Here is a 16515-nt window from a genome sequence, read left to right on the forward strand (position 1 = left end):
TTCACCCCTCTGTCCCACCCCTTTGTTACCCCAGTCCACCCCTCTCTGTCACTCCTGTCCAACCGTCTCCAATGTCCACCCCCCTATCCAACCCCATGTCACCCCTGTCCATCCCTGTCACCCATGTCCACCCCCTATTCACCCCTCTGTCACTCTTGTCCACCCCTCTGTCACCCCCTATGCCCCCTCTGTCACCCATATACACTCTTCTACACCCCTCTGTCACCCATGTACACTCCTCTACACCCCTCTGTCACCCATGTACACTCCTCTACACCCCTCTGTCACCCATGTACACTCCTCTACACCCCTCTGTCACCCATGTACACTCCTTTACACCCCTCTGTCACCCATGTTCACTCTTCTATACACCTCTGTCACCCATGTAAAAAAAAAAAAAAGTGCAGGTCAGTTTTGCAGATTTTACGGTGAAGAATTGTGGCTGGAAGAAATCGTCATGATGGCCAGGCTAGATGGAGAAGAGAAGGGAACAATGCGGAGACATCATTTGTGAGTTGCTGTCTAAAGCAGCACTGTAATCTACATACTTACAGATAAATAGATATTGTGCATTGCGGTTTTTCCTTTTTTTTTGCTCGTTAACCTCGGTAAGGGTGCCCCGCAAAAAAAATTTTCCCGAGGGGTGCCAGAGACTAAAAAGGTTGGGAAACACTGACCTAAACAGAACAAATGAAAATGAAAAATATATATTTTAGCAATGTAACACACACACACATTATTTATTTATTTATTTATTTATTTATTTTTGTTTGTTATTTCAGCGTTTAATTCGTCAGAGTTATTATGCCTCGGTCTCTTACTTGGACAGTCAAGTTGGCCAGTTGTTAAATGCCGTGGAAAATCTAGGACTGGCAAATAACACCATTATTATTTTTGCCTCAGATCATGGTAATTACAATGGGAAAATGTCTCATCAATTTTTTTTTTTTTTTTAAACATTGAGCAGATTTTTAAGCATGTCATTTATGTTTATCCAGGATGGTCTTTAGGAGAGCATGGAGAATGGGCCAAGTATAGCAATTTTGATGTAGCAACACGTGTGCCATTAATATTTTATGTACCAGGAATGACTACCTCAAGACAGACACAGCAGAACATCTTTACATACAGAGATCCCTTTAATATTAAAACCATTAAAAATACGCCAGGTAAGGTTGGTTTAGCTGCTATTCATTATTTTATTTAATATTGTTTTATGATTTTTGTTTGTTTTTTAAGAAACTAGTATTCATCTCAAGATCAGTGAGAATTGACTTCTTTGACATGTCTGAGGGGTGCACTATCTACAGTGCTTTAGGATGCATGGAGCGCATCAAAATCATGGGGGAATCTCAGAGGACTATAAAAATAAAATAATTACTTGTGTGAGAGAACAAAGGAAGGCACTACAGTGATCCCTCAACTTACAATGGCCTCAACATACAATAGTTTCAACATACAATGGTATTTTCTGGACCATTGTAACTTGAAACCAGACTCAACATACAATGCTACAAACAGTCCAGATCTGTGATACCTGTCACAACTGGAGGAACTGACCAATCAGAATGGACATTTTACTGGTAAATCTCCTGTATTACTGAAGTGCATGCACTGACTGGCTGTCTGGTAGCGCCCCCTACAGTACAGGGAGGAACTACAAGTTCTGTACTACTACTTACCTGTGCCAGGGTTAGCTGCTCCTTTGGACACCAAGTAAGGGCAGCTCCATTTGGGACACTGTGTGTACTGTATAGGACCCTGAAGAAACTCCTATCCTCTACATCAGTGTTTCCCAACCTTTTTCGGCTCGGGGCACACCTCGAAAAAAAAAATTTCCGCGGGGCACCGCTACAGAGGTTGACGAGCAAAAAAAAAAAAAAAAAAAAAAGGAAGGGGGAAAATGGTAAAAAATGCAATGCACTATATCTATTTATCAGTGGGTATCTAGTTTAAAGTGCGGCTTTGTACAGCAACTCACCAATGACGTCTTCTCTAATTTGCAATGTTGTCTTCTCTTCTCCATCTGGTCCGCGCCATCATCACGATTTCTTCCACAAACAATTCTTCACCGTTAAACCTGCAAAACAAATCTATTAGGCGCCGAACTTTTTTTCTAAATGGGTGACAGAGGGGTGTAGAGGGGTGGACAAGGGTGACAAAGGGGTTTAGAGGAACGTACATGGGTGACAGAGGTGTAGAGGAGTGGACAGAGGGGTGTAGAGGAGCGTACATGGGTGACAGGGGTGTAGAGGAGTGGACAGAGGGGTGTAGAGGAGCATACATGGGTGACAGGGGTGTAGAGGAGTGGACAGAGGGTTGTAGAGGAGTGGACAAAGGGGTGTAGAGGAGCGTACATGGGTGACGGGTGTAGAGGAGTGGACAGAGGGGTGTAGAGGAGCATACATGGGTGACAAAGGGGTGTAGAGGAGTGTACATGGGTGACAGAGGGGTGTAGAGGAGTGTACAGAGGAGCGTACATGGGTGACGGGTGTAGAGGAGTGTACAGAGAGGTGTACAGGAGCGTACATGGGTGACAGGTGTAGAGGAGTGGACAGGGGGGTGTAGAGGAGTGTACATGGGTGACAGGGGTGTAGAGGAGTGGACAGAGGTGTAGAGGAGCAGACAGAGGGGTGCAGAGGAGCGTACATGGGTGACAAGGGTGTAGAGGAGTGTACAGAGGGGTGTAGAGGAGTGGAGAGAGGGGTGTAGAGGAGCGTACATGGGTGACGGGTGTAGAGGAGTGTACAGGAGTGGAGAGAGGGGTGTAGAGGAGCATACATGGGTGACAGGGGTGTAGAGGAGCGGACAGAGGGGTGTAGAGGAGTGTACATGGGTGACGGGTGTAGAGAAGCAGACATGGGTGACAGGGGTGTAGAGGAGTGGACAGAGGGGTGTAGAGGAGCGTACATGGGTGACGGGTGTACATGGGTGAAAGAGGGGTGTAGAGGAGTGTACATGGGTGACAGGGATGTAGAGAAGCAGACATGGGTGACAGGGGTGTAGAGGAGTGGACAGAGGGGTGTAGAGGAGTGTACATGAATGACGGGTGTAGAGGAGCGTACATGGGTGACGGGTGTAGAGGAGCGTACATGGGTGACAAGGGTGTAGAGGAGTGGACAGAGAGGTGTAGAGGAGCGGACAGAGGGGTGTAGAGGAGCGTACATGGGTGACAGGGGTGTAGAGGAGCAGACAGGGGTGTAGAGGAGCGTACATGGGTGACAAAGGGGTGTAGAGGAGTGGACAGAGGGGTATAGAGGAGGGTACATGGGTGACAGGGGTGTAGAAGAGTGGACAGAGAGGTGTAGAGGAGTGGACAGGGGTGCAGAGGAGTGGACGTGGGTCGACAGGAGGGTGAACATGGATGACAGAGGGATGACAGAAGGGTGGACGGGGGTGACAGGGATGACAGGAGGGTGGACGGGGTGGACATGGGTGATGGGGGGGTGAACGAGAGTGAAAGGGATGACAGGAGGGTGGTGGACAGGGTTGACAGGAGGGTGGTGGACAGGGGTGACAGGAGGGTGGTGGACAGGGGTGACAGGAAGGTGAACATGGGTGACAGGAGGGTGGACAGGGGGGGGGACGGGAGTGAAAGGGATGGCAGGAGGGGGTGAACATGGGTGACAGGAGGGTGGATGAGGGTGAACATGGGTGACAGGAGGGTGGATGGGAGTGAAAGGGATGACAGGAGGGTGAACATGGGTGACAGGAGGGGGTGAACATGGGTGACAGGAGGGGGTGAACATGGGTGACAGGAGGGGGTGAACATGGGTGACAGGAGGGGGTGAACATGGGTGACAGGAGGGGGTGAACGGGAGTGAAAGGGATGACAGGAGGGTGAACATGGGTGACAGGAGGGGGGGTGGACTGGGTGACAGGGGTGTGTGGACATGGGTGACAGGGGGGGTGTGAACATGGGTGACAGGGGGGATGGACATGGGTGACGGGGGGTGGACATGGGTGACGGGGGGGTGAACGGGAGTTAAAGGAATGACAGGAGGGTGAACATGGGTGACAGGAGGGGGGGCGGACTGGGTGACGGGTGTGTGGACATGGGTGACGGGGGGTGGGCATGGGTGACGGGGGGGGGTGGACATGGGTGACAGGGGGGGTGGACATGGGTGACCGGAGGAGGGGTATACGGTGGACCCGGGTGACGGGAGGGGGTTGGACAGGGTTGAGAAGGGGTAACAGAGGGGTGGAAAGGGTACAGTACCTTAAGCAAGCCGGTCCGCGCAGCTTTGCAGGTCCACGGCAGGCACGGGAGTCCGGCGCAGGTGAAGATCGTTCCGCCCCAGGGACCCATTTTCGTCCCACTGCACCGCAAGGTAGAAGGGGGAGGGGGACGCAGGGGACGCAGTGGGGAGGGGGACGCAGGGGACGCAGTGGGGAGGGGGACACAGACACAGGGGACGCAGTGGACGCAGTGGGGAGGGGGACGCTGTGTGCGCAGTGCGCATGCAGGCTTCCCTTCCCCCCTGCGCCACCAGTCATAAGCGCGCAGGCCGGGGCGGGATATTTAAAAAGAAAAAAAAATCACAGCAAAATCCCGCGGCACCACGGCCAGTGGCGAATGGCACACACGTGTGCCGCGGCACCGCGGTTGGGAATCACTGCTCTACATAAACCATTGTTTCTCAACCACGGTGTCTCCAGCTGTTGCAAAACTACAACTCCCAGCATGCCTGGACAGCCGTTATCTGGAGGCACCCTGGTTGGGAAACACTGACATAGACAGTGATTACTGCTCCCAGCAGGGTGTGTGCGGGTGTGTCTCCTGAGACTTCCAGCAGAGCAGAGCCAAGCAGAGATTTCCAACAAGCCTTCCCCAGGTTTGTGGCAGATTCCTGGGGAAGAAGCTCCTGCAATGGAGCCTCGTGGCTCCACTCCCCGTTCCAGGCTGGCGGGAAGTGGAGTGAAAACTTCGACAGCCATTGTTCCGGCCGGGAGAAGATCGGGCAGAGTCTGCAGCAATGCAGGCTCTGCTACCCAGGCTACGGGTGCCAGCCAGAGATCCACTGGTGTAAGAAAGGCACGGAAAAGCAGTGTGGAGATGTGGTCGGAGAGTGGGCCCGGCGAGTCCAGTTCCACATACTGCTCCCGCATGGCCGCAAGGTTTGCGGAGTACGAGCAGCGCGGCAAGGAGCTGAGGATGGCCAGAGAGGATCTGCGTGCGACCCAGAGTCTGATGAGTACCGGATCCAGAAAGAGCAAGCCAGAACTGAAGAAGAGGATAACATCGCTGAAGGGTGAGATTGTGAAGCTGGAGGCGAGGAGAGCGGAGATACTGGAGGGGAGCGGTCTCTTCAAGGAGAAGCTGATCAACAGTGATCGGTTTGCCGCCACGAAATCCCCAGGTAAGGTGGAGGTGGATGATGGGGAGAGTAGTGGCGGCGAAGATAGTGAGGATGGTGGTGAAGAGGAGAAGATGGAGGAAAGTGTGGGAGTTGTAGCTACTCCAGGTGACACCCAGACCCAGGACAGCTACATTGAGGCTGGACAGGTGGCACTTCCGCCAAGCGAGAGTGAGGAGGATGACGTGGAGGGTGAGGCTGGGGGTCTGCTGAGGGCAATTGTAATGCAGGAGTCCCCAGCCCACCTCCAGAATTTCACCTTTGGGGACGAGGAGTGTGAAGATGTGGTGGTCAAGCAGAGGTCCAAGAAAAGGAAGACCAAGGAGACGGTGCAATATGTATTTGTCCCTTTCCAGCAGTCTGGGCCAGCTGCAAAGCTGGTTCAGGCTGCGGGCTCCCCCAAACTGCCAGACCCCGTTCCTGTGGTGGAGCGGGGCCAGCACGGGGAGTACAGTAAGGCGTCAGCAACGGCTAAGGGCGCAATAGTTGTGAAGCCCACCCATCCTGTCGGTAGGGAAGGGCAGGATGGACACATGCCGGGCAGCTCTGGCACTGCAGGACCGCCCCAGGGTGGCAGGGGGCGTGTCCAAGTGCCAGAGGCAAGTTATGCTGCCGTGTGCTCGGGGGGCGGTTCCCCGAGTACTGTGGGCACTACTGGCGCCGCGGGGCACTCCCCTGTGAGGGGGGGGAGTGTCCGGGCGCCAGAGAGCGTTGTGTCTGTGTGCTCGGGGGGCGGTCCCCCGAGTACAGTGTGTTCTGCGGGCACTGCAGGGCACTCCCCTGTGAGGGGGGGGAGTGTCCCGGTGTCGGGATCAGTGTCCGGCAATGGCGCCGTGGGAGGAGCTGGGGTGCGCTCGGTGGGGCAGCCCCAGACTCAGGAGGCACCATTGATCATTCAGAAGGAGGAGCCATCATCATCATCATCAGCAGCAGCAGCCAAGCCGGAAATTAAGCCAGCGGTACTACAAATCCCAGCCAGCCCAGAATCAGTTAGGCAGGGTATGAGTGAGAATGCTGAGTGTAGTAGTGTTGTGGACGAGAGGAGTGTCAGTGGAGTGAATGTTGGTGGGAGTAGTGGTATGAATGGGAAAAAGGATGATGTGAGTGGTGGTGTGAGTGGTGGTGTGAATGGTGGTTCTGGGTCTGGGTCTGGGTCTGGCCCGGCTGCCCCCCCGGCAGTGACTGCTCCTAGGAGCTATGCTAATGTCGCTGCCGGGGGTCCAGGGGGGTCCCCGTCTCCGTCCGTCCCCGGGGGTTACTTGCAACAGCGCCTCCTGGAGGCTCTGCGTAGGGGAGACAGGTCGATCCAGGTAGAGGGAAGGGGTGAGGTCGACCTGTCTTTCTGGATAGAGAGGCACGGTTTGGGGGCTTTCCGAGAGAAGAATGGGGAGGTGGTCTGGTCCCTCCCGACAACCGGGCAGGACAATAACCGCAGGAATGTGGTCCGTCTGATTTGGAGGGGTGAGGATGCGTGCCCACCTCGCGCTAAAGTGGTTGAGCTCCTCCTCCAGATGGAATTCAGGGCGAGTGACATCTTTGCCCTGATCCACCCCTACGGTACGTCCGAGTTTGACGTCAGTTTCGTTCGGCCAGAGGGTCTCGAACTCTTCTGGTCAAACTACGAGGTGGCGAAGAACGAGCCCGGCTGGCGGGATTTTGCCGTAAAGGCAATTTCCCGTCAGAACTCGGTCAAGAAGGTGACCGTTTTGACCCGTAACGAGTCACTTTCTTGTTACGACATCATGACCTGGCTCGGTCGGTATGGGGATGTGACGGACATGCCCAAGAAAAACATTGATGAGCACGGGATCTGGTCCGGGGCCTGGACGTTTTCCGTCAAACTCAGGCGTTCAGGGAGTACGGTTGCCCACATTCCGTCAGCCGCCTTCCTTGGACGTGACAGGATCCAGGTCTTCTACCAGGGGCAGCCTAAGGTCTGTCACAGGTGCGGTAGCCCCACCCATTTTAGCGCAGCTTGTACTGTACAGGTCTGTGCTTTGTGTGGTGGGGTGGGTCATCTGGCCGCATCCTGTAGGCAGATCCGCTGCCATCTGTGTGGTGTCCTCGGGCACCCTTTCAGCCGTTGTCCTAGCGCCTTCGCCCGTGCGGCGGCTGCTCCGGCTGGGGAGAGCTGTGAAGTTGCCTCGGCTGGAGAGGGTACGAGCAGGGATGGGGGCGCACCAGGGCTAGTGAGGAAGAAGGGCCCCGCCAAACTAAGGCGGGAGGAAAATCGGAGGAGGAGTAGGGAGCAGGAGAGTGCCCAAGTGACGGGGGTAGCTCCGGCCCCTGCTCCTGAAGCTGGCCCTGAAATGACTGAAGCCCTGGAGGAGGACGTGCTGGATGAGGAGGTCAGGAGACTGGGCGAAGAGGAAGGCAATATGGCCGACTCTTCCGATTCCTCCCACTATGAAAGTGTGGATGAGGAGAGTGTAGAGAAGGCCAAAAAGAAAGACAAGGGCAAAAGGAAAGGGAGAAAGAAGAGGTCCAAGCCCTCTCTCCCTCGTACTGCGGGCCGGGTCCAAAGCGGAAGCCTGACTGCCCCCCCTCTGGTTGACCTGTCAAACCGGTACCTCGTCCTTGATACCATCTCCTCCCCCTCCTTGGAGGGGGAAGGTGAGGGCGAGGTGCCTAGGGAGAGAGAGCCTCTGGGGGGAACTGGGCCCTGTCCTGTTGAGGCACCTTCCTCAGAGGGCAGGGCTAGACCGGGGTCGGACGGAGACGGGGACCATATGGACCAGAGTGAGTCCAAAAAAAGGGGTAAAAGCGGTCCTGCCCTTTCTTCTTCTTCTGGGGATGAGGGCACGAAGAAGAAGGGGAAGAAGAAATAAAGGTGAGGCCATCTAACTTAATCACCCATGATGGCGGCACTCACCCCATTGACGCTGGCATCCATTAACTGTGCCAGCATAAAGTCTGATACGGCTAGATTCGCAGCCTTTGATTTTCTCGGCCGTGTTGAAGCCGACATTTTGTATCTGCAAGAGACCAGGTTGTCAGATCTAGCCTCCCTGGTAAAAGCCAGAAGAGAGTGGAGGCGCGGTCCCTCCCACTGGTCTCTTGCGGCTGAGCCGTATAGTGGGGTGGCGGTCCTTTTTACCGCTCCGGTTGAATGCCGACGGGTTATTGAGTTAGAAATGGGGAGGTGCCTGATCTTAGATGTCCTCATGAAGGGGCAAGAGCTCCGGCTCATTAACATCTACGCCCCACAAACCAAGTGGGGCCGCAAAGATCTCTTTATGAGGATTAAGCCCTTCCTTTTTACTAGCCGGCAAGTGATTTTTGGAGGGGACTTCAATAATGTCACGAGGTCCCAAGATAGGAGAGGTTCCAATGGTCCGCTGGCTTACGATAGCGTGGCCCTCAATAGTATAGTTAGGGAAGCTCGCCTAGAGGACGCCCACATCCGGAGCCCCTCAGGCCACGTGGGTTTCACCTATCATCGAGGTAGCTGCAGGTCTAGGATAGACAGGTTTTATTTAAAGGAGGAAGCCGTCTCTTCCGCAGTGTCCGTGGTTGAGGTGGAATTCTCCGATCACTGTATGATTTTGTTTTCCTTGAATGTTTCAGAGACCCCCCGGATGGGTAAAGGTTATTGGAAGCTGAATTCGTCCCTCCTGGAGGAAGCGGAGATAAGACAGTCCTTTGAGGATTTTCTTCAGAGTCAGGTACCTTTACTGGACTTTTGTAGTAGTAAGTCAGAGTGGTGGGAGATATTCAAGAAGCGGGTTGCGGGGTTCTTCCGCCAGCTCTCGAGCCTCAGGTCCCTGAATAGGTACCGCCTGTATCAGGGTCTGAGGAGGAAACTCGAGCTCCTTGTCTCGACTGGAGGTAGCCGGGAGGATATCTCCAGAGTGAAATCCTTGCTGATGGGGTGTCAGTACGATAGGCACGCATCTTTGGTTTTTGAGAGGGATTACGGGAGGTACCGCTCGCCCGACCCTTACAAGAACTGTAAGATGTCAGTGAGTAGTAAAGTGGTCTCAGGACTGATTGATAGTACGGGATCTCTGAATCGGTCCAGATCAGGGATCCTGGAGGTCGTCAGATCCTTCTACTCGCACCTCTTGGGAAGGAAGGATCTAGATCGAGACGGGATGTCGGCTTTCCTGGCTGAAACTATTCCTGAGCCAGGGGTAGACCCCTCTCTTGATGTTTTGGCAGAAGAAATCAGGGAAGAGGAAGTGAGACTGGCGATCGAGGGGCTCGCCCCCAAGAAGTCGCCAGGTCCGGATGGCTTAACATCCGAGTGGTACAGGACCTTTAAGGAGTTTTTAGCTCCCCTCTTGACTGAGGTATTCAATGAGTGTCTCTCCTCGGGCACTCTACCAAAATCAATGAGGAGGTCAGCCCTGATTCTTCTGTCAAAGGGTAAAGATCCTAGCCGGATTGAGAATTGGAGGCCCATAGCTCTTCTCAATACGGACAGGAAGCTTCTGGCCAAGATACTGTTTAATCGGTTGGTGAAGTTTGCACCCCGGCTCCTTTCGGGGGCCCAGCACTGCTCTGTTCCGGGCCGAAGCACCTTAAGTGCTGTCCTCAGTGTCAGGGAGGCAGTGGAGCGGAGTAGTGCGGGTCTCTGGAAGGGGTACATGCTGTCCTTGGATCAGGCCAAAGCATTTGATCGGGTGAACCACGAGTACCTCTGGTCCGTCCTCCTGAGATATGGCTTACCGAGTACTTTTGTGAATTGGCTTGTCACCTTATATGCAGGGGCAGAGAGTTTCCCGCTGGTGAACGGTTGGTCTGGCCGCTCTTTTGAGGTGGGGTCCGGAGTCCGTCAGGGTTGTCCTTTGAGCCCGCTGTTATACGTGTTCGCAATCGATCCCTTCGTCCGGAGGGTAGATTGTGGGCCGTTGGCGGGAGTCGGGATGACTCTGGCGGAACCGGATGTCGCCCAGAGAGTGGTGGCGTACGCTGATGATGTCACTATTTTCGTCTCCTCACGGGAGGAGGTCAATGTGGTGATGTCAGAGGTGGACCGCTACTCGGAGGCATCCGGGTCCAAGATCAACCGGGATAAGTGTGAAAGTCTCTGGCTGGGAGGGGGAGATCCCACGTTTGATCTCCCGGACACCCTTCCAGAGCTCCAAGAGTCAGCAAAAATTCTGGGCATCACATTCGGCCAGGATGATTATCCCACCAAAAACTGGGACGGTAAGCTCCAGGATGCCACTCAGAGGGTGAACCAGTGGAAGGGTTGGTCTATGACCCTCAGGGAAAGGGTACACCTGACCAAATCGTACCTGCTCCCCTTGTTTATCTATCTGGGCAGTGTATGTATCTTACCAGAGGCTTACTACACTAGGGTCTACAGCCTGTTTTTCCAACTGTTATGGGGGAACAGGTTGAACCTAGTCAAGAGGGAGGTTACGTACCGCACGAGGAGACTAGGGGGTTTATCTATGGTAAACCCTGTGGTGTTCTTAACGAACACCTTCTTGAAAGCTAACATCTCGAACCTCTGGTCAGAGAGGGCTCCTCCGTGGGTAATCTCCTGCAGGGAATGGTTTCGGCCTTTCTTCCAGGAATGGGAGACAGGAGGGCAAGTGAAGGACCTCCGTACGCCCCATGGATATCTTCCGGCTTACGCTACCCCGACTCTGAAGGCGATACGTCGGTGGGGTCTGGGAGTGTGGGAGATCAGGACCCAGTCAAGGCAGTTCCTTGACAAACGGGTTCTGTTGACCCACTTCCAGAAGCCTCTGGCGCTCAGGGACTGCCCAGGTCGGGATCTGAGGGTGGGGTTGTATCTTTTAAACATGAAAAGGATCCCCCAGAAGTTTTGGGACTTGGCCTGGCGCTGCTTTCAGGGGAAGCTATGTGTAAAGGACAACCTGAAGTACAGGAACTCTGATGACCGGGGATGTCCCCGAGAAGAGTGCGGGGACACGCTGGAAAGCATGGACCACTTTCTGCTTCATTGTCCCTTTAACATAGGGGTCTATAACAGGGTGGGCGCTTCCATCGGCTGGAGTCAACTTGCTGGCCTTGCCTATCCGGAGTGGGCTTATGGGGCATTCAGGAACCTGGGTGGCCGAGATCGGGGCACTTTATTTTTAGTCAGTTTAGTGGTTAGGTACTACACGTGGAACGCACGGTGCTTAGTGTCGACCCAACAGAAAATCCTCTCCGAGGTGGAGGTCTGTAGGAACATCACCGGTGACCTCGGGAAGATCAGGTCTTTGGAGTATGGCAGTCTTGGTACCAGTAGGGCATCTCTCCTGTGGAGAGGTTTCTCATTTCATGTGCCCTAGGTACTAAACCTGTTGGGTAGAGTACCTTTTATTTTTGCTTAGGGGCAGTGTTATAGGGGTAGAGATAGGGTGAGGGCAGGGTCAGATTTATTGTAGGGATAGAATTATTGAGAATTGTAGGGGGAGTTAGGGAAAGAGTATAAAATGATTTATGTATCAGGTCTGCCATCCTTCTCCCTGGTGGTGGGCTGATGCATGTGCACATTAGCTTTTTGTTTTGTTTTTAGTAGACATGGTATGAAGGGCTTACAGGCAACCAAACTTGGGCCTAAAAGGGGTTGTGGTTAAGAGTGTATAAGTTTGTATATAAGTTGGTTGGGAGGAGTGTTAGGTGGGGAGGGTGTATTTGTGGGTGGTGGTTTTGTGGTGTTTTGGGGACCTGACATGGGTCAGTTAAGGACTGGACTTTGAGAACTGTATGGATGGTATGGACTCTGACCCATGTACAGGAGGGGTGGTGTGGGTGAGGGGACAGTTTTAGTGTAGGTGTTTTTCTGTTTTTTTTTTTTTTTTGTAGTGTATTTACTATATTTTTGTACATTTTCTGTGATTTTGTATATATTGTGTTTTGTATATATTGTGTTTTGTATTTATATTGTTTTATATTATATAGTGGCAGTCGGGCCAGTAAAAAGGGAAAAAAAGCGGTGTCATGTGTATGTATATGTATATGTATATGTGTATATATATATATATATATATATATATATATATATGTGTGTGTGTGTTTGATTGTGTATATGCATGTACACATGTTTTTAATTTTCCCTCCTTCGGGGAGCTGCTCCCCTCCGGTGTCTCTGTTCTCCTCGCCTCTGGCGTCGCGGTTTCGCTTTTCGGCGGTGTTGTCCTTTTCTTCAGTTCTGGCTTGCTCTTTTTGGGTCCGGCGCTCGCCGGTTTCTGGGTTGCGCGCGGATCCTCTCTGGCCGTCCTCGGCTCCGTGCCGTGCTGGGCGTGCTTTGCGGGCCTTGCGGCTGTGCGGGGGCAGTGCGTGGGACTGGGCTCTTTGGGCCCTCTCTCCGGCCGCGTCTCCGTGCTGCTTTTCCTTGCCCTTCTTTCACCGGTGGATCTCTGGCTGGGAGGCAGAGCGTAGTTTTTATTTATTTTTTTTTTTTGCGCAAGTTGTGCTGAGCAATTTATTTATATATTAATTTTTTATTTTTATTTTTTTCTTTCCCCCCGTGGTAAGGGTAATTTTTATGTTATAGCCAAGTTGTGCTACTTTTATGTTCCTTTTCATTTGGTTTGTTTTTATAGCAAAGTTGTGCTGAATTTTATGTTTATATATATATATATATATATATATTTTTTTTTTATTTTATTTTAATTTTTATAAGCCAAGTTTGGGCTCTTTTTTTTTTTTGAATGTTTTTTTTGAATGCGTGTTTGTGTGTGTTATTTTGGTATGGGGGAAAAGTAAAAGTGTATTTTAGTAAATTTGGGCTGGCCGGTTAGGCAGAATTTGTTTTTGCAATTTTATTTATGTTATGTTTGTTATAGCTGGTTAAGCTTGTTTTTGTTTAATGTTTTGTATCAGATTTGTTTTGCATTTTTATAATAAAAAGAGTTACAGCTCCAGCAGATCTTTCTTACTTTTATATGTAAGGATTTGCTTTATCTGTATTAGTTATCTACTTAGTTTTCTTTAATCCTCACTTTTTCCTTTTTTTCGGATGACATTTTGGGGCTTCAGAACCAATTACCAGGTTTCCATAGAGTTATGATCTCAACATACAATGGTTTCAACATATGATGGTCGCCCTGGAACCAAATAATATTGTAACTTGAGGGACCACTGTATTAATGTGGGGCACAAAGAGGAATTTTTTACTTTGTTGTGAACAAAGAATTATTATTCTGTGGGGGCACGAGGGGATAATAGTACAAAGAGGGGCACTATTACTGTATTGTGGGGCATAAGGAGTGTCAGTGTTCTCATCCGATGCAGTATGTCTGAGATAACCAAAGTTATGACAAAATACAGAAACTAAGGTCACTTTAGTATACAGAAGGTACAATAATGTGTGCACACAGTACTATTAGGCTAGGTTCAGACTACGGAATCTCCGGGCAGAAAATTTCCGCCCGGAGATTCCGAGTTCCGCTTGCGCCGACTGAATTAGTTGGCGCTAGGACCATGCGGACACTGCAGTCTCCTATAGACTGCTATGTGTTCCGCTAGGATTTCCGCCTGAAGAAAGAGCAACCCCTTTCTTCAGGCGGAAATTTTCTAGCGCATTTTTCATCCGGATTTTCCGCTTCACAAATTCCGAAGTGTGAATTTGTGAACGGAAAACCATTCACTACACTATGCATTATAGAAAGCGGTATTTCTGCCGGAAATTTCAAAGCGAAAATTCCGGCGGAAATTCCGTAGTCAGAACCTAGCCTTAAAGGTGCAGCAGGATAATAGGTTTGTGTAGAGTTCACAATAGATTGAGAGGATGCTGGAAAAGCAAGGAGCCAATGATGTCTGGACAACCTCCTAACTGGAATAAGTCATGTAGTCAGTCCTAGGGTGAATAGATGGAACATTAAAGGGGTAGTCCAGTGGTGAAAAACGTATCCCCTATCCTAAGGATAGGGGATAAGTTTAAGATCGCGGGGTGGTCCGACTGCTGGGGCCCCCTGCGATCTCTCTGTACGGGGCCCCGGCTCTCCACCGAGATAGCGGGTGTCGACCCCCGCACGAGGCGGCGGCCGACACGCCCCCTCAATACATCTCAATGGCAGAGCCGGAGATTGCCGAAGGCAGCGCCTCGGCTCTGCCATAGAGTTGTATTGAGGGGGCGTGTCGGCCGCCGCCTCGTGCTGAGGTCGACACGCCCCCTTCCCGCGGGCTGTCGGGGCTCCGTACAGGAGATCGCAGGGGGCCCCAGCGGTCGGACCCCCCGCGATCTGCAACTTATCCCCTATCCTTAGGATAGGGGATAAGTTGCTCACCACTGAGTCACCACTGGACTACTCCTTTAAATATGTTTTTATAGCAGTACCATTTTATTTAACATCGTGTTTTCAACCAGCATCACACTTCTGAGTTGCGTAACCTAAATAATGTGAAAGCTGCATAGCCCTGACACTTTGTATTCCTTGCTAGTAAAGTTTCTATTAAATGATTGCAAACAGGAATCTTATGAACGGACCGATATGTGTAAACTGGCCGGGCATTTTCATACCCTCAGACTTTGCCTGACATGAGGTTATCAGGAGTCAAAATGCAAAATCTATGGGACTTTTGACATTTTGACTACTGGTCACATCCTGTTTGCCAGATCTCAGTCTACAAGAATGCCAGACTAGTTTACACATCCTGCCACTAGATCTTTATGACAGAGATTTTTTTAAATAGAATGGGCCATCAAGATTTTTATTATTTATTATTAGAATTTTATTATTTATTATTAGAATTTTTTTAAAATCAAATCTGTTTCTTACAGGGGTACTCATCCCCTATGCAAATGCTAGGGGATAACATGCCTAATCTTGGGGGAGGGGGATAGGGTTTGGCTGCTGGGACCCCCTGCGATCTACGGTGCGCAGCAATCCGATGAACAAAGCAACGTGCCAGATGACTGGCGACCACAGCCGTCACGCCCCCTCCATTCATTCCTATGGGAGGGGGTGTGACTGCTGTGTACTTTTGCTCCACAGCCGTCATGCCCCTTTCCTAGACCTGAATGGAGAGGGCATGACGGCTGTGGTGACGTCACAAACACAGAAGCCCCCAAGCCGGCGTTCTGAAGTTGTTTTTTTAATGAGACTAACACTTTAATCTAAAACAATAGGTCATTTTATGATAAAACATTTCTTTTTAAAAAGCATGTAAATTGTACTAAAAAGCACATTCAAATATTGTATAACTTTTTATTACATTTAAAGACAAATTTAGACAAACTTTTATTCGTTGAAACCGGAATACCTTCTTAAACATGGCCATCAAGGCTGCGGTAATACCATTTAGTCAGATTAAAAGATTTCTGCCTCACTGGTGTTATTCTTGGTCTTTCAGGTAAACTAAAGGAAGATCCTGTTGAATTAGTTTCTCTGTATTCAACCATTGTTGAGCTTGCTGGACTTCCTCTTCTCCCAGCCTGCCCTGTACCTTCCTTTCATGTTGATTTATGTACTGAAGGTCAAAGTCTTCTTCCACACTTCGCTTTTGGAAAGAATCTTCCTGAAACTGTTGCATACAGCTCTTATCCCCGACCTTCAGATACTCCCCAGTGGAATTCTGATTTACCTGATCTGGAAGACATTAGAATTATGGGATACTCAATGAGAACAAGGGACTACAGGCTCACCCTATGGGTTGGATACAACCCTGTAACTTTTCAGGCCAATGTTACAGACCTTCATGCACAAGAGTTGTATCTAGTCAAAAGTGACCCGAATCAGGACAACAACTTGTTCAATGAAAGCTTACATTATGATTTTATTCAGAAGCTTTTTGGACACATGCTGAAGTGGACAATTTTTACTTGAAAATAATTCAGCTTTTGTATGAATATTTTGCAGAAGATTTAAAATTGTAAATTATTTTATATATCATTGTCATAATTTACATGTTATATTTTTATATATTATAAAATTTTTTTTTTTTTTTTAAACTGTCTACCTGATTCTTCTCAGCCTGTTAAAATGAAAGTTGCTGATCAAAGCATTCTTGGAAACCATGGTGGAGTGATCTTAAAATAAATAAATAAATAAATAAATAAATAAAACACTACGATGTATCAAGAGAACAAGCAGAATGGATAGAGGGATGGCACAATGGGTGGAACTTATGAGCACACAGTAATTTTATAATGGTAGACACTTCTCTTTTTTTGAATTACATTTCCTAAATACTGTCAGAATGCTAACTTAAAGGGGTACTCCGGCCCTGAGACATCTTATCGCCTATC

General features: G+C 50.3%; 1 protein-coding gene across 1 annotated transcript in view; it reads left to right on the top strand.

Moving 5' to 3' along the window:
• IDS (iduronate 2-sulfatase) overlaps nt 1-16199 on the top strand; it is a 34337-nt gene extending 18138 nt beyond the window's left edge. The window contains exons 7-9 of the mRNA XM_056538434.1: nt 783-909; nt 999-1169; nt 15621-16199. Of these exons, the coding sequence (XP_056394409.1) occupies nt 783-909; nt 999-1169; nt 15621-16093 (771 nt within the window). The 3' untranslated portion in view covers nt 16094-16199. The remainder of the gene's footprint in view (nt 1-782; nt 910-998; nt 1170-15620) is intronic.
• Nucleotides 16200-16515: the final 316 nt, after the last annotated feature.

This window comes from Hyla sarda, chromosome 9 (assembly GCF_029499605.1).
Source record: "Hyla sarda isolate aHylSar1 chromosome 9, aHylSar1.hap1, whole genome shotgun sequence".
Classification (NCBI taxonomy): domain Eukaryota; kingdom Metazoa; phylum Chordata; class Amphibia; order Anura; family Hylidae; genus Hyla; species Hyla sarda.